This window comes from Lepisma saccharinum, chromosome 10 (assembly GCF_977018435.1).
Source record: "Lepisma saccharinum chromosome 10, izLepSacc3.1, whole genome shotgun sequence".
NCBI lineage: Eukaryota > Metazoa > Arthropoda > Insecta > Zygentoma > Lepismatidae > Lepisma > Lepisma saccharinum.
In genome coordinates, this window is record NC_139238.1 from 10368159 (window position 1) to 10395104 (window position 26946).

General features: G+C 40.3%; 1 protein-coding gene across 1 annotated transcript in view; it reads right to left on the reverse strand.

Annotated features, from left to right (window-relative positions):
• Window positions 1-26245, reverse strand: part of LOC145993758 (nose resistant to fluoxetine protein 6-like) — a 98678-nt gene extending 72433 nt beyond the window's left edge. The window contains exon 1 of the mRNA XM_083129522.1: window positions 25691-26245. Coding sequence (XP_082985648.1) covers window positions 25691-26129 — 439 coding nt within the window. The 5' untranslated portion in view covers window positions 26130-26245. The remainder of the gene's footprint in view (window positions 1-25690) is intronic.
• Window positions 26246-26946: the final 701 nt, after the last annotated feature.

The window sequence follows — 26946 nt, forward strand, 5'->3', positions numbered from 1 at the left end:
AATGTTAAATAATGCTTGGGTAGAGAGAGAGAATAAGGAGATATCTATACATATTAACCCACTAATAAAAGACGAAATGGAAGTAAACAAATTAGTTAAGATGAGTTGTGCCATATGATCTTATTTTACGAATCATTTTCACGAATGTTTGAAGTGTCCCCTTCATAGAAATGTTGGCCCGGGTTGTAGCTCTTGACTTTCTGATGTGGATTTATGAACGCACCTATCAAAAACATTTGAGAATCTAAAAGTATATATTATGGAAGGGTGGGGCAAGTGCATCCACCCTAGCTAAATTGTAGATCATGATAGGAACGTGAGAAGCTAGTTGGTGTCATGGAAGCTGGAGAGACTGTGTGCGAAGAAGTTGTACGCTCACTTGGAAATTGACGATTTTATAGTTATATATTTACTTACGGTGTTATTTTATAAGGATTATGGTGTATACAGAAGTCTACATTCCATTTCGTCAATACATTTTAACACTTGTAATATATTTATTGCATAATATATCTCTTTATGAACCTCATACTGACATCCGGTGAATGTAGCATTATTAGACTCGCATACAGGCGTCAAGTAAATAAAATATGTGGGGTGGGGTAAGAGCGTCCACCTAGAATTTTAAGACAGTCGCACTTGTTCCAAGTTTGATTGATTCACTGGCAGGTTATTTTTCGTTGCGTTACTACCATTAGTTGAATTTTAACAACAATGCCCCCATGTGTATTGAGCAGTGTGCATGCTAAATTTTTCGTTCTTGGGAATGTCCACTCATTCCTTTCGACAGTTAATTTTGCTATCTGAAGGACTTCCCAGCACATTCCATAAATCTGGACACATGATTTAAGTGATTTAGAACGTTTGTCTGGTGAAAGTTATTTGCCAACAAGTTTTTATTGTTCAATTTCTGGCGGGGCAAGTGCGTCCACATGGAGACTTTATTTATTTCAATTTTTTCACAGAGAAGATAATTCTTTTTTTGTATTTGAACTAGATAAAAATGTTCATAACTGTTCTACGTGTAGCCTGGTAAAAGTTTGTTTCTTCTCAAATAAATAATGTGCACAGTATGGCCTTTCTTTTCTTAAGGGGTCTCACGTGCCCCACTCTACCCTATATTGTACGAATACTAGTGATAAATACAATTATGTTAATCGTATTGAAATCTACTTTTATATGAATGGAACAAATCTATGTTTCACTTACTAACCCATTTCAACTCTGATCTGACTTTATTCAGGTATTACAATATTCAAGGCACTCTGTTGATGCATTCTACCGTCGTCTATATATTCCCAACACCTACAATTGTATCAATTGTTTAATTTAAAGTGAATAGAATACATATATAAATACTTGCACTTCTCTGTAGGCTCTATTGTTCGTTACGAACCTTTTACAATAGGTTCAATGCACGCGAGGTTTTGTGAAGATGATGTAATGTATATTGATGAAGGGATTCGAAATCGTTACGTCGTAATTACGAATGTGCAACCAAGCGGAAACAACGTTCCACATAACTTTAATGCAAGTAGATTTTCTTTCCTTTCGTTACTTCCTGAGAAGGAAAAAAAAGTCGTACGTGTGTATCACAAGGCTAATCGCAACAACGGAAATGAAAGTAAAAGTGATATTAAGAATTCGTCTCGCCCGCACAGCACAAAGGGAATGGATTTTTTATACAAGAGATTCAGTCTCTATTCAGAGATCCAGTAGAGCTGGTACTGAAGTGATGAGCTCCAATTTCGTTTCGAAACATGTCGATTTGATTTTGTAGTAGTCTCATTTTACGCCGCTTTTCTTCAACATAGGGCAATCGCGACGATGAGGATGAATTATGACTGGATGGAATTTGTTGAAGAGGGCACTGGCAACTCAAAGCAACACCAATGCCCAGACCAGAACTCTTTCTTTTGTTTGTTTGATTTGTTGTTTTAAGTCCATTTGATGCACAGAAATGCTAATCGGGACTGGACCTAGAGTTTAAAGGGAGATCCGAACCACCAGGACTCGAGACGAGAGTTGCCGCACCCCGTGGCGAAGTGGTTAGCACATCGCGATACGACGCCAGGGGTACAGAGTTCGAATCCTGGCCTAGGCATGGATGTTTGTGAGTGTCCATTAATCAATTTCATCATGTCATCACTCATCCCCATCTTCGCAAATTAGCCAAAAGTGGCAGAAAAAGCGAAGTAAAATAAAGCAAATCAAACAATCAATCGATCGAGACTAGAGTTGACTTCTCAGAGAGCCTTGTATCAGAAATTTTAGCAAGCTAAATAAACTGTGGTGTAGTGTGCAACTAATTCAGACATACCCAGTGCGGTGAGGGGGCATATAGGTTAAATGCTATTCAATATACAAAAACATACCTGTTATGTACCCACTAATTTGTGACTTGAGATCAAACCGTGACTTTCCGGAACAGAGAACGAGGCGGTCTACCTCATTTCCGTTACGAAAAGTGACACTGAAATTCGCATGCAATGTTAATTGTACATTATCCATTGTCTAGCTCTAGTGCTTTTACTTATGCATATTCTAAAACTATGTTTCGAGAGAGCGTGTCTTCTCTCGTCTACATGTGAACAAATTTCTTTCTCTGGTGGGAATCGAACCTACGATATACCTGTGATTCTACTACAAATCGGTGCGTTAAGCCCAATGACACTAGCATTCAGAGAATTACATCATATTCTTCCGCCATGCTAACCAGTTACGTTCAAATTCAATATCAATCTTCCATCCTTAATTGGTATACAACCCGCTATATTTTCAGTGTACCCTGGGTTGCCTAACTGTAAGGGTGCCAATTGGAGATATCCTCTTTCCATCTGCATTATTGTAATTTAACGTCGCTCTTTAGCCACTTTCGACTAATGGTGACGACGATAATGAGTGATGAAATGATGAAACTAACGAAGGGACACTCACAAATAACAGCGAGGCCGGGAATCGAACCCAGGATCCTAGAGCGCTGTGCTAACCATTCCACCACGGAGGTCGACTCTTCTTTCTACCATCGGGGAACAGGTCTTCTAACTCAAATTTGATTTGTTATCAAGTCAAAACCATAAGGGTTACAGCATCAACACTATTATTATTATTAATTATTGCAAATTACGTAATAATAATTTTTACAAGTTATTTTTTATCTTTTCTGAGGATATCTAACGAATTTGGCTAGGTAAACAAGTTTACGAAGTAAAAAACAACACTAATACAAATTAATTTAAAAATTACTCTACATCATTGCATTTTCCATTTATTTAGTGTATTGTGCTAAATGTGTTTCGCTAAAGTTCTGATATACAACCTTTGTCAGAAAAGTTCTATGACTGATTTCTTTATTCTTTACCTGGGATATTGAAACACAAGAAATGGGTGTTATTTAGTCACCTGATATGTGTTTGAATAGAAATGGCCTTGGAAGTGTTTCCATGTAAACACACTAGGTGGCAGGGTTGTGCTTAGCAGCCCACCGTTTGGCTTGTTGGCGCTTTAGTTGGAAGTTACACAAGTGTCGTGATGGACGTGAATTCCGAGCAGAGAGTTAACATTAAGTTTTGGGTTAAGCTGGGAAACCCCTATTGAAACATGGAATATGATACAGCAAGCATTTGCTGACAAGCCATTATCGAGGAGCCGTATCTTTGAATGGCACAAAAGGTTTCGGAAGGGCAGAGATTCAGTGCAAGATGATCCAAAGACAATATTGATCTCATTTTTTCATGCTAAAGGTTTGGTGCACCATGAATATCTGCCTGAAGGACAAACGATAAACAAAATCCTTTATATTGACGTCCTGAAACATTTGCGTCAAGCAATTCTGCGGCGCCGTCCTGATTTGTGGGCATCTGGGCAGTGGTTCTTATTGCACGACAATGCAAGGCCACATACTACTTTATCAGTCCAGGAATATCTGGCCAAGCATCGTATCTCTGCTCTACCACATCCCCCATATTTACCCGACCAGTTACCGTGTGATTATTTTTTGTCTCCCCGTGTGCAAACACCGCTGAAAGGGAAGCGTCATGAAGATATTGGTAGCAATCAAAACGGTTCTGTGACTGATGTGCTGAGAAGCATCCTAGATGAAGCTTTCCCTGCTTGCTTCCATGACCTCCAGAAACGGTTGCAGCTGTGTATAGATAGCCGAGGGGACTATTTTGACAAAACCTAGGACCATTAGTTCCTAAGTTGAATAAATTATTTTTTACGAGCTCAGTCCTGGAACTTTTATGACAAAGGTTGTATATTCAAAGTTACTTAGAATGATAAAGTATGCCAATCTTGCCAAATTCAGTGAATGATTAATATCTTCATTTTTGTAAATACTTAATATTAATAAATCACCATTTTAAGTAAACACTTTAAATCTGTTACTAGCATTGCCTTAACACCAGGGGCCTCGGGCTCGAATCCGACCTGGGCATGAATGTTCTTTGTGAGTGTCCCTTCACCAATTTCATATCACTCATCCTCATCGTCGCGATTAGTCAAAAGTGGCAGAAAAACGATATTTGCCTTAAGAGCCCAATTAGTTCATTAAATGAGTCCAGTTCAAAAGAATCGTTCTTCTAGTTGCATTGTTCATGCACAAAAAAAAGCACATGTCCAGAAAGGGAAATTTCGAAAATGTGTTCACAGAACGGTTGTGCAGAAAAAGATAAATTATTCTATGCATGTACGCACATTCGCAGAATGTTAGGGGAAGGGAAAGGTCAAGTTGGGTCGCTTGACCTGTCTGACCGAAAGAAAGTTGTACTTTCTGGAGTGTTGTACTTTCCTCATTCACAAAACTGAGAGGTCATTGCTAAAATGTGTCTCGTCGCGAAATCGGGGCGGGGCTCCCTTTCTCCAAATAAGACGTGGCAAATTTTAAAAATCTGTGATAAGAGTAAAACAAATAATAATAATTAGATTACGAAAGTCCATAGTGTGCTTTAGGAATGAGCTCTATTCACTGAAAATGTTTCTATATCTACATTAGGCTGAAAATTTACAGTAATGTTTTTATTTTCTCACAAACAGAAATCAAACCTTTAAAATGTCAAATTTCGAGTTTTGCTAGTGTATAAGTTTGTATGCAATTACGAATATTCACTGTTCGTGCTTCTAATAGGGTTTTCAAATCTTGGCCTTTAAAATTGTATTGTTTCCTCTTTGATCACTATATCCAAAATACATAGAAAGTGTATTTTGTATTTAAAATATTCAACCAGTTCCAAAATGTACATTTGCTTCAACATTTGAAGTCTAAATTATTTATGTGAGATGTGCTTATCTCTATCACCCTCCCCGTAAAAAACGTCAACGCCAATAGTTCATGCAAACCACTGTAGAAAATTTAATTAAAAATAATAGATTTACATCAATAATACAGTAATTTCTTATCACTGTTAACTACACAAATTTTAAACCTCGAAATAAAAAAATTAAGCCATTCTTCCATACAAATTTATGACTATTAAATTAAGTTTCAATGACATATTATAAAATACCATATTTAAGAGATTTCAATAACACATTGGAAAGCTAGGTTTTGGATGTTGTTCTAAAATTATGTAATAAATTTTATTTTATCACGATAATATGACATTAATATTTATGTGCATTACTTCACGAGGTACTGATTAAAAACTGGGTAATGGTTCAGATTGTTTTACGATTATTTTTCAAATTCTCCTAGCAGAAAGACTAATTATCTTATAATTTGGAAATCAGTGTCACACGAAATTTGAATTTTCTTTAAAGAAATGAGCACTGTTCGGATTCGGAAAAAGTTATTTATGTTGAAAAAACAACTTAAAAATTACCTTATGCAAGCATGCGCGCTTCCCATGGAAGTAGTGTATATTAGGGGTTTCAAAATAGTACTTAGTAGGTATGGTCTTTTTTTACCAATTGAATATCACTTTTTGACATATTTTGACAATTTTTTGTCGATGTTTTAGCGTTTAGCGATGTTTTAGTACAAATTTTCACTATACTCATTTTTCCCCCACTCGTACTTGGTAGGTATATCATGATGTTACGTGATACAACTTAACCTATCATTTTTTTACGATTATTTAATTTTTTTACGACCCTAAGTGATATAACTTAACCTATTATTTTTTTTATTTAGGTACTGTTTGAACGTTATTATTTGAGGATCATATTTTGTTGGTATTTTTTTTATCAATCGAATATAAGTTTTTGACATATTTTGACAATTTTTTGTCGATGTTATAGCGTTTAGCGATGTTTTAGTACAAATTTTCACTGCACTTATTTTTTTTTCTATTTGTAGTTGGTAGGTATATCACGATGTTACGTGATATAACTTAACCTATCTTTTTTTTTACGATTTTTTAATTTCTTTTACGATCCTAAGTGATATAACTTAACCTATCATTTTTTTTATTTACGCACCGAACTAACCTACAAGGGGGAGTCCGTTTGTTTTAATATTTCAGTATTATAAGGTTTTCACAAATTTTATATAACCTAAAATGTGTTGGATGTTGATTTTTAGTATGTGGCAATTTTTTATGAATTTAAAACTGTTCCGTCACCCTCTCGTTCTTCACGTCGTGGACGAAGGACTTCTCTGCAATCAGGATGACACTGCATAGGGTATCCTCGGGCAAGGCATCGTGGAACTCGCAGACAACCTTGATGTTGGTTCGATCGTTGACCACCACCTGCCTTCTCTTAGATGTGTTGATGACGGTCATGGGTCTCCGGGCTTTGAATTCGCTGGGCGTGTAGTACATGTCCACGCTTCCCTCGGTCACGCGTTTGTAAGCCGAGAACGCTTCGTAAAGTTTGAGATAATCGTTTTTGGTCACGTCGAGGTTGTAATTCTCGCGCGGGAACACTTCGTTCCTGCCGTTCTTCAGATAAACGTTCTTGATCTTGCAGTCGTCGAACTTGCTGGAATCTTTCTCCTGATTCTTGTCCCTCCCGGTCTGAAAGAGCACCACGACGAAATCTGGCATGTCGAACTGTATGTTGTTGAACTGCGTCGTCACGTCGAATTCCATGTGACTTCCCGACGCCATCTTCTGCACGCACTGGTAACCGTGAAAGTGAATCGACACCTGCGGACTTTTCAAGATCTCCGCTTTGTACTTGAGGGCGTAGTTCGTTTCGTATTCCACCACCGGCATTCTCAATTCCATGCTTTGGATGACGCACTTGGCCGCTTCGGGTAAAGTGTTGGCTATCGGCGTGGTGCCGTCCGGACCCAAAGTAGCGTATCGCATCAGTGCGTCGTTGTCGTTGGCCGCTCTTCGAAACGTGATCCTCAGTCCTCCCTTCCACATGATCTCCTTGTAATCCGAGAAGAAACCAGGCAGCAGACGCATGGGAAAGAGCACCGTGTGATTTTTCGTCGATATTTTGGTCCCGGCTTCGAATCCCCCGGCCTGGTAGTACGCTGCGTCCGTTTTGGATAATTTCAACGTTCCCACTGCCGTCGACGTGATGCCTGGATAATCTATTCTGTCGATGACGGTGTTGTGTTTCCTCACCTCCACCTGCGAGAACAGGTGAGGCACGAAGTTGTCCACGAGTATCAAGTTTGCTGCTGCGGGAAACGCGTCTCCGCTTTCTTTCTTCACCACGTCGAATTGAAGGTAGAGGTCCGCTCTGTGAGGATGAATGAACCCGTCGCCTACGTCCACGTCGTATTCGATCTCCCTGTTCGCCTCGTTCAGATTGGCGAACGTGCGACGGTTGGGAGGGAAAGATTGCAATTCGTAACTTTCGATTTGCTCCATTTTACATGTATGGTTATTTATTATACGTTGATCTCCACGATGGCCGTCGTAGTGGCACCTGCGAAATCCACCACGTCTCCTTTCTCGTTCGTCACCACCAACTCTATGTCGTCTATGCGGTTGCGACATACTGGAAAATAGATCGGCGAAGAGGGCGTGTAGATGATCGGTTCCATGAACTCGGAACTTGGTTTGAAAGTGGCTATGATTCCCGTCTGCTTGTGACTTCCTAACAATCCGTCCGAAGATTTCGTGATCATACCTTCGGCCACGTTGCAGTGTACGTTCAGAGTCTCTATGGCCAAGAATTTAGGAATGTTGGTTGCTACGTGCTTGATGCCAGCTTCGAGTTTGGTGTCGTTCTCGAAACCTAAAAGTTCTCCCATGGTGCCCAGGTCCACGGTCTCCGTCGCGGATAGGATTTCCACTCTGTGCGTCACCGAATTTTGAGAAAGGTATGTGCCTTTGGGTAACTGAGCTTGCAAAGTGGAAAGATTGTATTGTCCTGGCGTGACGACGATGTGTTCGCTTCCGACGCTAATTTTGTTGTTGTGCTGCGTGACGTTAGGTATGAGGTACATGCTGTAGAATGCACGCAAAGCCACGGATTTAGGATAGACGATGTCGTCGTGCAGCGTGAGTTTCAAGATTGAAGATTCGCTCGTGAGATGGAACACGCCCATCCTAGTGATGCTGTTTGAGGTTCCACAATGCTTTCTGGAAATCCTCGATCGTAGGGTTATTTATTTTAGAGAGAAACGCGAGCACGGAGAGGCAGAGATGACCGCAGTTCACGTCTCCGAAATCTTGAATGCGTTCGTCGTTGTAGTATATGGAGGTTTTGTTCGTTTTCAGATAATGAATTAAATTTGTAGGTGGAACACCTCCGAAAGAATCGAAAACGAATGCTTTATCATCATTTTTGTGGTAACATATCCAATGCGTGCCTGGATTTTCTTGACCGTCCAAGTTGACTACACCGCATTCTCTTTTTTTAACGCTTGAAGGTAACGAGTCGGACATGAAAACTCCTCTGAAGTGTTTGATTTGTAACGGTTCGATCAGAGATTCAATGTCTCGGTTGGTGAGTGCTTCTGTTTCTTTTTTTTAAACTTCTTCATCATGCCCTTCCCCTTCTTCTCCATGGCCAGGTTGTGACGTTTCTGTTCTTCCAATTCCGCCTTGTTCTTCTTCGAGTCGATGACGGTTTTCGCGATGGCGGCACTTCCGCCGGCCAAACTTCCAACGGCCCCCAATGCTGCCAGGATGGCCGGGATGCTGAATATGAAACCTCCGATTTTTTGCTGTTTCCGCGAACGCTGCAATCTTTTCAATTGAGGTGTGCTGAGCAGCAATTTCATTCCATGTCCTTTCGACAAGCAAGAACGTTTCTTCTCACGTTGTTTCTTGGTGAGTAACCCATCGAGGGCACCTAGATTTTTAAGATTGGAGTATGGTATCTGGTACACGACACCCTTGGGCTTCATGTTGATGCTCTATGTGTTATTTTCACGGTATGTTATTTATATATATATTCTGAGATTTTTTTTGTGTAATTTTTTACGGTATGTTATTTATATATTTTCAAGGCCTCGCAGTCGTTACACAAATTCTATTACGTGCTTTGTTTTCTTGCCAAGAAGTTCCTTTGTCCCCTTGTATACGATTCGAGTTTTGTTCTCGATTAAAATAGATAGCTTCTCGTCGGATAACATGTTAGCGTATCGATCTGGTAAAAATAGACTGTATTGTGCGTTGAGCAACAGGCGTACCTTGGGACCATACTGCGTAGAAACGATTGAACCGGAAGTTATCGTGTAAGGTTTGTCGACTTCCAATTCCTGAATTTTTACATACTCGACTGACAAATTTAGCATTTGTTTTAATGCTTGGAGATCACTTATTTTTTCAGTCGTCATATCAAAGAAAAATTTCAAAGTGTTAGAGAGAAATTTAATTGCTTTTTTTCACTATGTGTGTTATTTATATATACCGAAAATTATTTTTTTACGATGTGTGTTATTTATATATCAAGTTTTTTTTTACGGTATGTTATTTATATACCCCACCCCAATTTTTGTTTCGTGTTCATGGCGATGGTGGTACCCAGTGCGGCGACCCGTTCACCCAGCGATGCGTCTCTGCTCACGAACCTTTCGAAAGCTGCGTGCTCTAACTTTCTGTCTGCTTCGTGACGTGCGTCCAGATCCGTCTGCGTGGTGTTGTAGGCGATGTCGTGATCTTTGCATGCGGCGTCCAACGGATTCACACCCTTGTCTCCTCTCTCCAATCTTTTCTCGAGTTTGGTACCCGGTCCGCAGTACTGGTAGCCAGGTAGATGCATCTCGAAAGGTAACTTGTTGATGATGTCGTTCACGAGCCCCTTTCCTTCGGCCACGTTCCAAAATTTCGGAGGCAGCGTGTTGATGATTTTGATCAGGTAACCTATGCCCTTGTCGTCGTTCACGATGAAGTTGGAAAGTTTCGTGCTGATCATGTCCACGATGCCAACCTTCTCGTTGTAGAAATTACGGTTGCCTGCATTCTCTTCGCCGGCTATCACCAACAATCGGTCCACGAGCTTCCTAACGTCGTCCACCCAAACGAATTCTTTGGGTAACGTGTTGTAGCGTTTGACGCCGCTGCCCGTTTTGACCTGGTTCCAAATCGGTTTGATGAGATTCCTGTACTTCTCGCCGCTGCTCGATTTCACCCTATTCTGCGAGGCGTCGTTGTTCTGGTACAAGGCATCCGTCATGATCAGAATTTCCTTGTAACTTTGGTAATCTTCGTCGGTGTAATCTTTCGGCTGCTTTTTGGCGACGAGTTCCCACAGTCCCACCGTACCCGGATACCTGTTCCAACTATCCTTGTCGCCTAAATTGACTTTAATGTCGTTGCCTTCGAAGGTCACCTTCGATTTCCCAATCTTCCACACCACACCGCCGCCTTCGCTGGTTTCCATGCTGGGATACAATCCGAACACTTCATCCTTGTCGAATTTCCCCGTGCTCAGGTAGTCTCGTGCCAAAGGTCCCAACTCGATCTTATCCGAAGACGACGACGTGCTACCAATAGCTCGACGTCGTGCCGGTGCATCCTTCAGTTCGAACGGCGTCGAAGGAATGCTCGAAATAGGCGTGGGTACGGCGTAACTTTTAGCTGCGAGCGGTACGAGTTCGTTGATCAAATTTTTATTTTGTTCCGTGACACTTTTAATTTCTTTACCTAGACTGCTGATGGCATCGATCACGGGTTGATCCTGACGTTTCTTCTCTTCGTAGAATCCGCGATTCTCGGATTTCCAACCTTTGAAGCGTTTCGCGAGGTATTTTCGCAACTTGAGATTTTCGTCTTCGATTTTTCGTTTCGTCATGACGTTATTTATATACGTCGTTTCTCACAACGTTGCAACGTTTAGAAAGTCGTTGATTTTGTTTCTGTATTTTCCGTCGTTGGGTTTCCTCGTCATGTCGATCGTCACAAATCCGAAATCGTCACCGTTCCAGCAAGTAGAGCAGCAGCGTTCCGAAAATTGATTGTAGTTCATGTCTCCGCCTACGTAGTCATCGTACGCGTGCTTGAGGTTGGTGTGATCTTGACGAAACAAACATATGAAATTGGCGTTGTCGCGCACTAACTGTTTTGGAATTTTGGAAAACGTTTGAGCTAGGTAAAAACAATCCATTCCTTTGTGACGACCTTGCGTGAAAAAGTTGCGAATTTCATTTTGATTTTCCAGGATGGCGTCGTCGAACACAACGACTGAATTTTCACGACAATCGTCGAGTGGTTTTATTTCCGAGGCAAACGTTGCAATGTCCAGACCATCGTACAGTTTCATCAGTTGCTGGTATTTGGATTGCTCCAAACTTTTCGAGAACACGTACAGGTGCCTGTTCTTCCAATCTAACCAATTCGGTGCGAGGAGAAAATTGTCCACGAGCAGTGTCGTTTTCCCACACCCCGAAGGACCTACGATCAGACAGCGGATGCTGTCGGGAAGCAACTCGCCGTTCTTTTTCTTCGTTTGACTTTCCGGATCCGGTAGACGCTTCACCACGTTCCACGTACTCACAAGATCACTTCGTTCGCGTCGATCCAACTCTTTTCCGGAAGTCCCAGCCATTTGACCAAAAGTTTGTCACCTTTCCTACGCAATACTTTCTCGATGAGGTACGTGTCGGGGTGTTTTGTTTTAGAGAGTTCCTCTTCGTAAAATCTTCCTTTCAAAATCTCGCCGCTACTATCTTTTATTATATACGTGTGTCGGTTTCCAGGTAGAACTCGAACCACCGTAAAGAGTTCCGTGCTCCAATTTTTTGTGAAGCCCTTCTCGAAGGTGCGTTTGAATTTGCTGATCCTCACCTGGTCTCCAATTTTGTATTTAGCTTTTTTTGTCGTGGGTGTGTACTTTGGACAGTAAACGGTAGAAATTAAACGCTGCTCGTCGGACTTGGTAACGTCGGCTGGCTTCATGCCTATCGTTCTGTGTACCGTTTCATTATAGGTGTCGACGAGTTCCGGCAGGATGTCGACCCATTTGTAATTTCCCCGAAGCGTGAATCGTTTCCACATGTGTGTTTTCAAGGTTCGATTGAATCTTTCCACGATGCTGGCTTTGACGTGACTGAAGCTCGAATAATGTCGAATCTTGTGTTTTTGAATAAACTTTTGGAATACGGCGTTGTAAAATTCTTTACCGTTGTCCGTTTGCAGAAACCGTGGTCGTCTGCCGCCGCTTTCGCGAAAAATTAATTTGAATGCTTCCTTGACGCACGTTCCCGTTTTCGCCTTCAAAGGTAGAGCCCATGCGAATTTCGAAAATGTGTCTATGACGGTGAGGAGGTACTTGTTGCCCTTGTTCAATTTATGTACGTTTTTCAAATTGCCGCTACTCATCTCCACGAGGTCGCTTTGCCAGAGGTCGTCGATGCCCTTGGTTACCACAGCCAAACGTTCGTAGTTGCGGCGTGCAGGTTTATGCAATTCTTCGACGATGGCTTGCCTAGACATTTTTTTGTTTAGAGATTACGTTTCAAGAGAAGCACCAGCGTGATGGGATTCAAAGAAGGTGGCACCTCGCTCGTGTTTTGAATAATCAGCTTATCGCCGGCGCTCACGTCGAAAACGGTGAGATCTTCGTCTTCGTGTATTTCATATATGTTGCGCGTTTCGTTCCAACGTGCCAGAGGAATGTTTCCTGCTTTCTGGACACCACGATTCGATATCAAAGTCATGGTGGGAACGCTAGCTTTTCTACCGTGAGACCAGTACGAAAATTCGTTTATCTGAATCGTGCCATCGAGGAGAAACTTGTAGTACGGATGATAAGGATGTAACATGTACAGTTTGTTACCTTCGACGAACGTGGAGATTCTTTGTTGATTGGGTACGCTGTTGATTTCGATGGCTTGCAGAGAATGCAGTTTAGCGAATTTAGTGTCGACGCCGAGCAGATTACTGTGAACTTGTCCGAGTTTATTTTCGATGGGCAGCAAATGCTCGACTATGGTATCCGTTACGGCAGAAAACGACGGTTTGATTTTCACTTCCACGTTCAACTGCTTGTAGTTTTCGTTGAGTTCTTGCAACTTGGCACCGAAAGAAGCCAGCGTCGATTCCTGCGTGGATTCCAGCACTCCAACTTGATCTCTGATGTTGACGACGATGTTCTGAAGGTTCTCGACTTGATTCAATTTCGAGCTCTTCTCGGTAAGATCGTTCACGATGCTTCGCATCTCTGTAAACTGCATGTGAAGGTCGGCGACGCTCTGCGAAGTGGGCAGCGTCGACACCAGCGAACTAATTTCGTCTCGAATCTGTTCCACGTTCGCCGTTTCCGTTTCTAGTCGTTTCAGCATTCGAGATATGTTTCTTTTCAAAGCGTGCAATTCTTTGGAGGTGGGGAGATTGGCCACTTTACTCTCGAGATCGCTCAATGAACTTTTGATGTCGCTCGAATCGGATAGTGCCGTCACCGCCGTTTTCAATTTTTCCAAATCTTCGCTCGAAGGCACGCTCGTCCGTAACGATTCCAAGTCACCCTGTATGTTGTCGAGTACGTGATGAAAATGAGCGAGATTCGTTTCGACGTTCAAATTTTCTAAATATTCGATCTTCTGCTGAACCGCGCTCAACGTGTCTTGAATGCTCGTCAACGCTCTCGCTTCAGCGTGAATATTTTTAATTTCTTCGTTGATCAATTCCAAGGACGCCTGAAGCGTAGCGATGGTGGTTTGAATGTGTTCGAAATCTCGATAGGCCTCCAATTGAATTTTTATGTTCGCGACGCTTTTACCGATGACCTGCAGTTCGTCCGACGATGGTAGGTTCGTCATTGTATCTTCCAAAGTCTGCAACTTGGATTTAATTTCTTCCAACGTGCTGGTGAATTCTTCTTGTAATTTGGAAACGACGACATGCAAGCGTTCTACATCAATATCGTTCACGACGGTTTGAAGTTCAGAGAAATTCTTTTCTATTGCGGAAGTTCGTTCTTCGATTTCGAGTTTCAATTTTTCCAAATCTTCATTTTTCGATTGAAATTGCTGTAATTTGGCCAAATCATTTTGAAGCGAATCCACGCTCAACTGTATATTTTGAACGTTGTCGTAAGAAGGTACGTCGACATAATTTTTTATGAGCGTTTTCAGTTCGGAATCGATTTTCAGAATGGGGTCGAGACATTGCGTTTGGAGCGTAGCGATTTCCGACTCTAAACTTTTGTTTAAGGTCTCCTGCAAAGCGATCAAATCGGTCCTCAACTTCTTAACTCGAATGTCCAACATGAGAATCTCTTCTGCGTGGTCTACACGCTTGGTGTTGCCGAAAATGTCGTTAGGCATTTTGTTAATGGTTATTTATAATAGGATAGACGATTCGTAATTCTACGAAGAGAGGAATAAGTTTGTCGTAGTCTCCGAGGAGTTCCACGTAAAGATAATCTCCTGCAGACACATCGTACGTAATGTTAGAAAGCATCTTGTCGTGCTTGATTCGAAAAATGTTCTTGCCGGTAGAAATTTTGATTTCGCCTGCGTTTTCCGGATTCACGGTGATTTGAAGTTTCCCGTCGATCGGAATTTCGTAGAAATGTAAATTGTTATTGAAGACGTAAAACATCTTGCCCACATCGTCATCCAATTTCGTCCAAATGCTGTTGAGGTGAATGATCAACAGACCGTTGAGTTTAGGTAACACGGAAGGTAGAAATTCATGATCTGTCGTCGTGCGGTGTACAGCCTCCATTGTTTGCTTTCGGAAACCAAAAAGATTCATTGTCCTTTGCTAGTTATTTATCGTGTATGTGAGACAGCTAAAGTTTATTTTTTTTTTTTCAATTGCATTGCCTACAATTTTTACTAATTTCTAAACGACAGTGCCCCCAAGGCAACGTGTGGATTCCGCAAGACAAAATACATCTTTTATCGTCATGCGGATCCAGCGCAATTTTCTTAACTTTGTTTGTGGTAAGCACGTGGTCTACGCTTTGTATCCTTGTCTCCAAACGTAGAATCCTCGACTGTGAATAGAGGCAATTGATGTAATCCTCGAACACAAGCTTGTTTTTCACGGTATTTTTACCAACACCTTTGGCTTTTTTGGTGATGCTGGTTTCTGTTTTCACCACATACATTTTGGAACGTAAGCCGGCGAACTCCAGAATGATTTCTCCGTTGCATTCATCCTTCATTTTACCAAGCACTTTTTTATTGCGAGAAGGGAGATCAAATCTGTTTGGTTGAGGGAAGGAAGATGTGTCGAAATGATCAATCATTTTCGGTTGTTTCAAATTGTTGTAGAGGTCAGATGTCTGTACGGAATAAATAAAACTGTCCGTGTCCGTGTACAAAAGTGTTATATTTTCGTTATAGAAGGGTTTCATGACATTATAATGAAATTCAAACATATGCAGTTTAGATAAATCCAAAACCGTCGCCCCCACGTAGATTGGTTTGTTGAACTTGATTATTTTTTTATCCATCACAAACAGGGCCAGGTTTTCATCATATATATTTCGTGATTTGAATGTCGGCGATGCTATCAATTTTCTACATTTATTTGAATCGGGAACTAATCTCACGTCCACGTGCTTCCTGACATTCTCCATTGTTTTTCCGTAAACAGCATTATTCATGAGTTTAAAAAAATCTTTATCTAAATCTGACGTGGCGCGTGTTCTATGATACGTATTTTTTTCAATGTAAGGTTTTAACCACTCGGAATGTTTGAATTTCATTATTCTTCTCACATTTATTACTTGAACTCCCTTCTCAATTAAGAATTGAAGATTTTTGTAATGGAGAACGTATCTCTCTTTCCTATCCAATGTTAACAGAAGCTTACGTTGATTTGAATCAGGCGAACATTTTAGTTCGGGTGCAGGAGGTAGATCTTTGAAGTAATCGTGTAGATGGTCGGGGAATCCGAGGTCTGCCTCTATAAACAAGCCAAATTCACAGTCGTTGAAATTATTAATGTTAATGGAAGTGGTATCCACCCATTCGAACCCGCCGTAAGGAAGTTTTTGTATCATAGCATGTCCGTATAAATTATTTGCATCCACATAAAATATGTATTTCGATTGTTCGTTAGGATCGTATTCTTCTGTCATGTGAACGTTATTTGCTTTTGCATGTCTCTGTACGCATTGCACCATTCCACCTCGTATCCCCCTCTCGATAAAATATAACATGTCCACGTCCGGTATCAATTCGAGTTTTATTTTTGTCTGTAATAACATGGCAGACCACGCTAAGCCCGAGAGACCATAAAAATATGCAGGATCTAATTTGTAAATATTCGCCGACGTTTTCCTGAATGCTTGAAAAACATCCGCGAGTATTGTCACGTCCAGTTTCAAGTAGGCATCGTGATAATCGCCGAGTGTCCTACATCCTAATTTGTCCCACATCCGTTGCGCGTGTTCGTATTCATCATCCGTGATTCCTTTCTCTTTGAGTCGACTGTAAAATTCTTTTTGAGGTGGAAGAGTGTCGTCGTTAAATTTAGAATTATCGCTAACATATTCGTAAGGATAAATCCCTTTACGTCTAATCATTTCTATGTCTACGGTGGGAAAATTAGCTCTCGTTATTCTAAATTGTTCAGCCGAAAGTTTGCTTGCAAGAGCGTCCAAGCTCGCAGATAAAAATCTGTAAGAATCTAAAAATCTCATCTCCACAGTTTCGTTTGTTCCCGGAATCAATACTCGCTTGCTGATACTGATGTACCTTTCTTCATTCTCTGCTAGAATATTTATCTTTTGTCTATCATATCCAAGATTCCGAATTAAGATATGGAAGTCGTAACCGCTGCCATTATGAAGGTATATGGGGACAAACGTAGGTTTTTGGATTTTTAGATTACACGTGTTACAGATTCCACCGATGTAGTTTCCGGTGAAGTGATTGTGGTGAAATACTTTCCGGTTCTCGTCGGTGAAACGTTGATCGCACACCGGACACGTTTCAATGTTATTGTGAGATTGAAGTTCATCGCTGGATAATGGAAGCATTGGTTTCGATTCGCGTAAGAGGCTGCCAATGGTCTCAACCTCTTCAACCATCTTTTCAAAAAAATGTTTGATTACGTCTGGTCCTCGGTAAACATACGGTTCATCTATCCTATCCTGTCGCACGACAACATATCCGAAACTCGAGGCTTCGTGCAACTGATACGGTGTTGTGGATGAAAGTTCGGGGTCTGGTTCGCAGTACGACAACGGTTTGAGAAAAGACTCAAAATCAGCAATGATGATTGCAGGATGTTCGAACAATGCCTTATGCATCCTAAATTCTTCGACCTCTTTTGATTTCGGCATCAACATGCAAGTTGGTCTGTTGTCACCGCAGTAAATTTTATGTTCGGCAAGTTTCTCCAGAGCAATTTGACGACTATGAAGATTTTGATGATCACGTCGGTCACGATCGTCGAACGTGGTTAGGCATCTCGGGCAAACTTCGATGCAATTTTTATGCTTGGTTGATTGACTTCTGACCAAACGTGATAGTGAACGAATTAGCGTATAGTGATGAACATCCTCGTTTGAAATTAGAAGGAGATTTATTACACGAGCATCGTCATCGTCGATATCGCTTATCCTGATAGGGTGCACGAGATATTTATCTGACGTGAAGGAATACACATTAATAGCGATGCGTTTTCCTGTACGATTTTCGAACTTTGTTATATCCGACAATGTCACCGGGTATTCAATGTCAGACATTACACTTTGAAAGTCGGTCTCGTATTGTTTGTAATGAGAAACCTGTTCTGGATTATTTGACCAATGAACAGGATGCAGTGCAGCCAACACACACCAGAGAAAACACTTTTTATCGCTGTTCTGTATATTTAGCACAGCCCTCTTGTGTTGAATGTTCGGTGGAAGAGGAACGTAGCTGGAAGCGCGAAGAGGCGAGAATTGGTTCACGTAAACAGTTAACGTGTGAGGACTTCCACATAGAGACCATCCCGACCCTTTAGCCTCGAAATCGTCATGTTTCTTAACCAGCTCGTTGGAAACTTTATAATAGAAGTTGTCCAAATTTTCGACGTCCGCCAAATAAAGAGTCTGGTTTTTTGTACGATGATAAAAAATACTCGTTGTGCCATCAACTTTCTTGTATTCAGAAAACAGAACAACGTATACTTTTATAGAGTTGTTTTCAAGTTTATCTTTTAAAATATTTACTACAGATGTTTTCGTTTCATCCAAGAAACTAAGAATGTCACGACCTGGTTCTGACTTAATTGAAAAATCCTGTAGTTGGTCGTTAAATGCAGATCTAATTGGTTTGCATTCATTAGATAATTTAATTTGCTTGGAAGTGGAAGCTTCCGTTTCTGAATTATCGATTTTCCTTTTCGATGTTGCTTGTCCGGTCGATGGTTTGCAAATTTTGAGATGTTTACTTAAATTTGTAATGCTAATCATCTTTCCGCATCGAGCACAAGGCTTAGAAGGCAAGGAACGATTAATTCTCGAACCTGTTTCGCTACATCTTGCCCTGTGTACCGATAAATTGTTCCTTGAGATTAGCTTCCCACAAGTAACACATTCAGTTTTATCATTTTTACGATTGAAACTGGTGGTGGATGCCATTGCTTTCTCCAAAATCACAGAAATCAAAAAGTCTAGTATATAGCGACACAATTTTCAGGTATGTTATTTTATATAGAATTTCTTGGAGTGATTACAAAACTCAAAAATTCAATCTACTGTAAATAGAATTTCAGGTATGTTATTTCTTGTGTGCGAATACAAAAACTCAAGAATTCAATCTACTGTAAATACAATTTTCAGGTATGTTATTTTATATAGAATTTCTTGGGGTAATTACAAAACTCAAAAAATAAATCTACTGTGAATATAATTTTCAGGTATGTTATTTTATATAGAATTTTCTCGGGGCGTTCAATATTGTCAACAGTATTATATTTGAGCGAGTCGCTTGTCACCTAAACACTGCAGCTCACAGGTCGGGAAAATCTAACATGAAAGCAGATAATACGTTTATGCCTTATTTATATATAATTTTCACGGGGCGTTCAATATTGTCAACGGTATCATATTTGACCGCGTTACTTGTCACCTAAACACTACAGCTCACAGGTCGGGAAAATCTGACATGAAAGTAGACAATACGTTTATGCCTTATTTATATATAATTTTCACGGGGCGTACAATATTGTCAACGGTATCATATTTGACCGCGTCGCTTGTCACCTAAACACTACAGCTCACAGGTCGGGAAAATCTGACATGAAAGCAGATAATACGTTTATGCCTTATTTATATATAATTTTCACGGGGCGTTCAATATTGTCAACGGTATCATATTTGAGCGAGTCGCTTGTCACCTAAACACTACAGCTCACAGGTCGGGAAAATCTGACATGAAAGTAGACAATACGTTTATGCCTTATTTATATATAATTTTCACGGGGCGTACAATATTGTCAACGGTATCATATTTGAGCGAGTCGCTTGTCACCTAAACACTACAGCTCACAGGTCGGGAAAATCTGACATGAAAGTAGACAATACGTTTATGCCTTATTTATATATAATTTTTACGGGGCGTACAATATTGTCAACGGTATCATATTTGAGCGAGTCGCTTGTCACCTAAACACTACAGCTCACAGGTCGGGAAAATCTGACATGAAAGTAGACAATAGGTTTATGCCTTATTTATATATAATTTTCACGGGGCGTACAATATTGTCAACGGTATCATATTTGACCGCGTCGCTTGTCACCTAAACACTACAGCTCACAGGTTGGGAAAATCTGACATGAAAGCAGACAATACGTTTATGCCTTATTTATATATAATTTTCACGGGGCGTTCAATATTGTCAACGGTATCATATTTGACCGCGTCGCTTGTCACCTAAACACTACAGCTCACAGGTCGGGAAAATCTGACATGAAAGTAGACAATACGTTTATGCCTTATTTATATATAATTTTCACGGGGCGTTCAATATTGTCAACGGTATCATATTAGAGCGCGTCGCTTGTCACCTAAACACTACAGCTCACAGGTCGGGAAAATCTGACATGAAAGTAGACAATACGTTTATGCCTTATTTATATATAATTTTCACGGGGCGTACAATATTGTCAACGGTATCATATTTGACCGCGTCGCTTGTCACCTAAACACTACAGCTCACAGGTCGGGAAAATCTGACATGAAAGCAGATAATACGTTTATGCCTTATTTATATATAATTTTCACGGGGCGTACAATATTGTCAACGGTATCATATTAGAGCGCGTCGCTTGTCACCTAAACACTACAGCTCACAGGTCGGGAAAATCTGACATGAAAGTAGACAATACGTTTATGCCTTATTTATATATAATTTTCACGGGGCGTTCAATATTGTCAACGGTATCATATTTGACCGCGTCGCTTGTCACCTAAACACTACAGCTCACAGGTCGGGAAAATCTGACATGAAAGTAGACAATACGTTTATGCCTTATTTATATATAATTTTTACGGGGCGTACAATATTGTCAACGGTATCATATTTGACCGCGTCGCTTGTCACCTAAACACTACAGCTCACAGGTCGGGAAAATCTGACATGAAAGTAGACAATACGTTTATGCCTTATTTATATATAATTTTCACGGGGGCGTACAATATTGTCAACGGTATCATATTAGAGCGCGTCGCTTGTCACCTAAACACTACAGCTCACAGGTCGGGAAAATCTGACATGAAAGTAGACAATACGTTTATGCCTTATTTATATATAATTTTCACGGGGCGTTCAATATTGTCAACGGTATCATATTTGACCGCGTCGCTTGTCACCTAAACACTACAGCTCACAGGTCGGGAAAATCTGACATGAAAGTAGACAATACGTTTATGTCTTATTTATATATAATTTTTACGGGGCGTACAATATTGTCAACGGTATCATATTTGACCGCGTCGCTTGTCACCTAAACACTACAGCTCACAGGTCGGGAAAATCTGACATGAAAGTAGACAATACGTTTATGCCTTATTTATATATAATTTTCACGGGGCGTACAATATTGTCAACGGTATCATATTTGACCGCGTCGCTTGTCACCTAAACACTACAGCTCACAGGTCGGGAAAATCTGGCATGAAAGCAGATAATACGTTTATGCCTTATTTATATATAATTTTCACGGGGCGTACAATATTGTCAACGGTATCATATTTGACCGCGTCGCTTGTTACCTAAACACTACAGCTCACAGGTCGGGAAAATCTGGCATGAAAGCAGATAATACGTTTATGCCTTATTTATATATAATTTTCACGGGGCGTACAATATTGTCAAGAGCGTTAGTTTTTGTAGAGCTCTCTTTTTCCATTTTTCCTCTATACAGTGAAGCTGTAGAAGACGCAATTAGCTAACCTAGCATACAACACACCTTCCTAATTAATATGGATATTGTCACACATTTCTCTTATTTTATACTGTTGTAAATAGAAAAGATTATGTACGGTAAATATTTTGTACATTATAGGGAAAAAATGCAAAATATCCTCCAATTTTAATTCGAATCGAGTCGAATTTTTACATATTTCCACGCCGCCACATATTGTCCTATTTGCTTCTTTTACTTGCCTTGCTTAATTAACTCTCGCTAATTAGCATTTTTTTGGAAGAAGTCAACTAGAACAACATATGGCGGTATGAGAAATATGTAAATTAAAGAACATTTTAGCAATATATGGGCCCTAGCAATTAGCTTTCTCGACTAAGAGTACTCTTTCAAACGTCTTCTGCTGATCGTATTACTAAACGAGGACGTTTAAAATTTTTGGGTGTTGAAAAAGTTTGACGCTACTTTTTTATTTCTATTGTTTGCTAATAGATGGCGCTAATAGTACCCCCTCCCCCCTCTTCTCCTCTGCTGTATGACAAATAGCGCAAACATAAAAATCAAGATTTTGGAGAGCAAAACATAAAATTTGCATGCATCTGATGTCGAACCGGGAACTTTTATCTTTCGGGGAGTCAACATTATTTTTTACTCAGTCGTCATATAACATGAACGCACGCAAATATTCACATGTGCTTTTATTATTTTGTGTTCGGTAAGTACAAGTATATTCTTACATAAATTATTGTTTAATTTAATAAATTATTGTTTAATTTAATAAATTGTAAACTCGGAACTTGCTAAACTAATACTCCTTCTGTGTTTCATTAAACTATTGAAAGCGAATGTTGCGTGCGCGCGGAAATAGCACACAAAAAAGACCGGATGGAAGCAATTTAAAATCACTGGGGCAAGGTCAGTGTTACGAGAGCATAAAAAACACGTGCTTCCATTCAACTTCGAAAAATAAGAATGAATATGTAATAACACTGGTATTATTTGTAATCACAGTGCTTACTCATGTATTTTTGTTTAATATTTTATTTCAAATTCACTGTCAGAAACTAGTGTTCTTAGTTTCTGCATGTAGGTTTATTTACTCTGTTGGTTGTCACTGTCAAGTTTTTAGTATTCGTACAGCATAAAAAACTATAACCCCCCTCTCAAAATATATACATTGTATACGCCAAGATGCGCAATAGCCTGGCAACACATCATGAAAAAACATGCCAAGAAGACCCAGTGGGTTTATAAGTCAGTGCTACCAATTCCTATTTGTAGGTTAGCTTAGCCAGTGAAAGATCATATAGTAGAATTTTTGTAGAGTGGGTGTTTGCGAGTTCCACGATGCCTTGCCCGAGGATACCCTATGCAGTGTCATCCTGATTGCAGAGAAGTCCTTCGCCTACGACGTGAAGAACGAGAGGGTCACAGAGCAGTTTTAAATTCATAAAAAATTGCCACATACTAAAAATCAACATCCAACACATTTTAGGTTATATAAAATTTGTGAAAACCTTATAATACTGAAATATTAAAACAAACGGAGTCCCCCTTGTAGGTTAGTTCGGTGCGTAAATAAAAAAAATGATAGGTTAAGTTATATCACTTAGGATCGTAAAAGAAATTAAAAAATCGTAAAAAAAAAGATAGGTTAAGTTATATCACGTAACATCGTGATATACCTACCAACTACAAATAGAAAAAAAAATAAGTGCAGTGAAAATTTGTACTAAAACATCGCTAAACGCTATAACATCGACAAAAAATTGTCAAAATATGTCAAAAACTTATATTCGATTGATAAAAAAAATACCAACAAAATATGATCCTCAAATAATAACGTTCAAACAGTACCTAAATAAAAAAAATGATAGGTTAAGTTATATCACTTAGGATCATAAAAAAATTAAATAATCGTAAAAAAATGATAGGTTAAGTTGTATCACGTAACATCATGATATACCTACCAAGTACGAGTGGGGGAAAAATGAGTATAGTGAAAATTTGTACTAAAACATCGCTAAACGCTAAAACATCGACAAAAAATTGTCAAAATATGTCAAAAAGTGATATTCAATTGGTAAAAAAAGACCATACCTACTAAGTACTATTTTGAAACCCCTAATATACACTACTCATGGACAAGGTATTCTCCGTTGACACGCGACAGTAAGAATTGTAGATGGTAATGAATGTAGAAGCAAATCGGAACCTTAGTAGAATGCATTTAGGGACTTGTTTTAATCCTAAGAGAACCAAACCTGACCTGCCTAACCTAACCGCAAAAGCATATATTGAACAAAATCTTAAGTAATCGCTAAAACTATGCAGTGTGTGTTAGCAGACGTAAATCGAAATCGAATCATGTAAAAATTGCATTCGTAGCATGATGAAATCGCAATAAAACAGAAGAAACTTGGGCCAAAAACTGTAGCACTTGTAAATTGACTTACGACAAGATGTTATATTTGAAATATCTGCCATTTTTACTAAATTCTTAAAAATTATTTTCAAAGTTCGTGCAGTTTCCTGAACTCGTCAAAACAATTTTCCGATGCAACCAAGTCTCCATCACTCTTACCCCCAAAGTACCTCAGTTGACAGTTCTACAATGCCATATTATAGCTATGTTTTCGGGCACTCGTAAGAAATTGTTCCACTCCAGAATCACACAAAACTATTAACCAAATTTAGCTGCCGACTTATGTGGCCTATCGGTTAGTATAGAAACTTCAGTGAGGGTAGACTGCGATTGGATTTGAACCCAATACCTTCTGTTGTCCTATCCACTCACCTAACAGGTTTTCTGCCTTGCTTGAGTGGATGCCGTATAGTTAATATGCATAATGTGATTAACTTTTCACTGGATATGGATACACTGCTCTTCATCTTGATACCAGTATTACTGTTCACACAATGAAGTACAATTGCATGCATAAGACACAGTTGCTGAAGGATCCCGAGTACAGACATCTGCAGGTGAACATATTTCCATCTTGTTCCTATTGTTAACAGTTCCGTGACTTCTGACTGTGGCCGATTGTAATATATCGGTAGTACAGTGGGATGCACAAGTATTGCTCCGCAAATTGTCCACGACTATTTCTATTGTTTTTTCTCTTGCATCCTACATGTTTTTAAGGAATGGAGTTTTGAGTGTGCTAGTGCAGAGGTTGTCAACTGCTTGTTTTGAGTTTAGTTTCAATTTTTGAAGTTATCGTTGCGTAAAACAAATGGAATAAACGTGGTGGTGGACAATTTGCTTGGTAATACTTATGCATCCCGCTGTACATCTTGAAAACTCCAATATTCAAATTATAAGCGCAGTAAAATTTTCTAAACTTTATCGGGCAGATTTTTTAAAAATGCTTTTTCAGTTAAAATTAATAAGCTCTAATAATATAATTTCATTTCAGTGTGCCGAAATTTTGTAGCGAATGTGAATGAATATTTTAGGGTTAGCTATTAATAATAGTAACCCGTGGCTGGACAGCCCTGGAAGGGCCTTCGCCTATCTCCCGATTGCCAGTCTCTCTCCCACAATTCTACGTGGGGTTCTTCAACCGGTAATGGGGTGACGTGTGTGTCAGCACGTCAAACCCCCAGCCGTTATAGAAGATTTCCGAGACCGGATTACGCTACTTACTCGTAGCTCCCCAACTGCCTCACGATGGGTGGGTTGCCACCGGTCCTATACACAAGCCGAAAACCCAGAGACTGAACCCAGGCGGACTCGAACCCATGCCGTCCCGCAGTCGAAGTCCAAAGCACAGCGCCTTAGACCGCACGGCCACGGAGGAGGACATATTTTAGGGTTAGTGCACATAATTGTCTTTTATCGGGATTTTTACATTTTAAGATAATGTTTTGATATTTTTAGCACATATCAAGCAGCTACTTAATCTGAAGATAATCCCTAAAGCAAGAACCTTCCCTAGCTAGTGTTTCCCTAAACAAATGCTTCCCTAATTTCTTACGACATGTAGCAAAAGCAAAGAAAAGAGTAACAAAGACTTACTTTCAACAGCCCAGAAGGTGAAGTTCTGTAGTTCTTGAAGGAACAGCTGACTGTGCTTCCTGCACACTTCATTCTGTATCTTCTCTGACGCCGGAACGAACAAGGTCACAAACTCCAAGAACTTCGAAGTCAGGTCGGGAGTGAAGAAGTTCGTTGAACTACCGGCAGGTGCGATCGGACGAGCCGGTTCGGTCCTTGCCGAAATCTTAGGCGGCGGAAACAAATCCCCACGCACTTCCGAAGACATTACTTCCGTGGCACCCGTCGAGGCTACCGGCGGGGGTAACAAAATATACTCCTGGGTTTGCGAAGTCGCAGAACTCTTCCACAGATCTGCATTGTCCGTCGATGCCTCTTCACCCACGACGGCCAAGAGCCCAAAGAGGAATACGATGCATGCTAGACGCGGCAGCACCTTCTCGCTAATCAGCAGAAGCATCGTTTTCGAGTCTAACTGTAATGTCTTTGGCCGGCTCGCCCGTTGCACCAGAGAGATCCTATGCCGTGGCTATGAATAGACTGGAGCGACGCTCGCGATCCACACGGCAGAGGCGAAGAAGGTGAAAGTGATTTCCGAGCTGGTTGGTTTTGCCTTCAGAGAACAGTACCAGAGTTTCATGGGGGGAAAGGGGGACGAGAAAGTTGCCGAAATAACCGGCTGCCAGCTTCGTACCCGTGCACGCATAACAGCATTAATTTCCCACACGTTAAAGACCATTTTTTCTCTAAGAACACGTAATGTTGTTACATCACATTGTGACCCATTTGTTTCTTTTTCTTTCTCTTACAGTAGAATTGTAGGTAAGGAGAGTGTGGAGGAAGAGATTGTCAGATAGGATCTGCTAAATGGATATCTTGTTCGGATCACTTCCTGCATGAAGGCATCTTTTTTTAAGTTTCCCCTCTAGTCAGTGACGTCACCAGGGAATTTCGGGTGGACTCAAGGGTGGGTGAAACACGCTGTCAATCTCTTTACCCTCTTACCTCTTCATTTGCCTTTCTTTAACTGTGTTTATCCTTTTTTCCCCTCACTTCCTTTCTGTGTCTCTCTATTTCTCATTCATTCGAAATCTCCCTTTATCCTCTTCTATCTCTCCTCTTCCTTTCTTCCTTCCTTCTAATTCTCCATCTCTTTTCTCAATTTCCCTACTTCTGTCATCCATTCTTTTCTGCCCCTCTTTTCTGTATTTCTAACAGATTCCTCTACACTAAATTTCTAATCGGCAGTATTATGGGGGGGCAACTGCCCCTTGCCC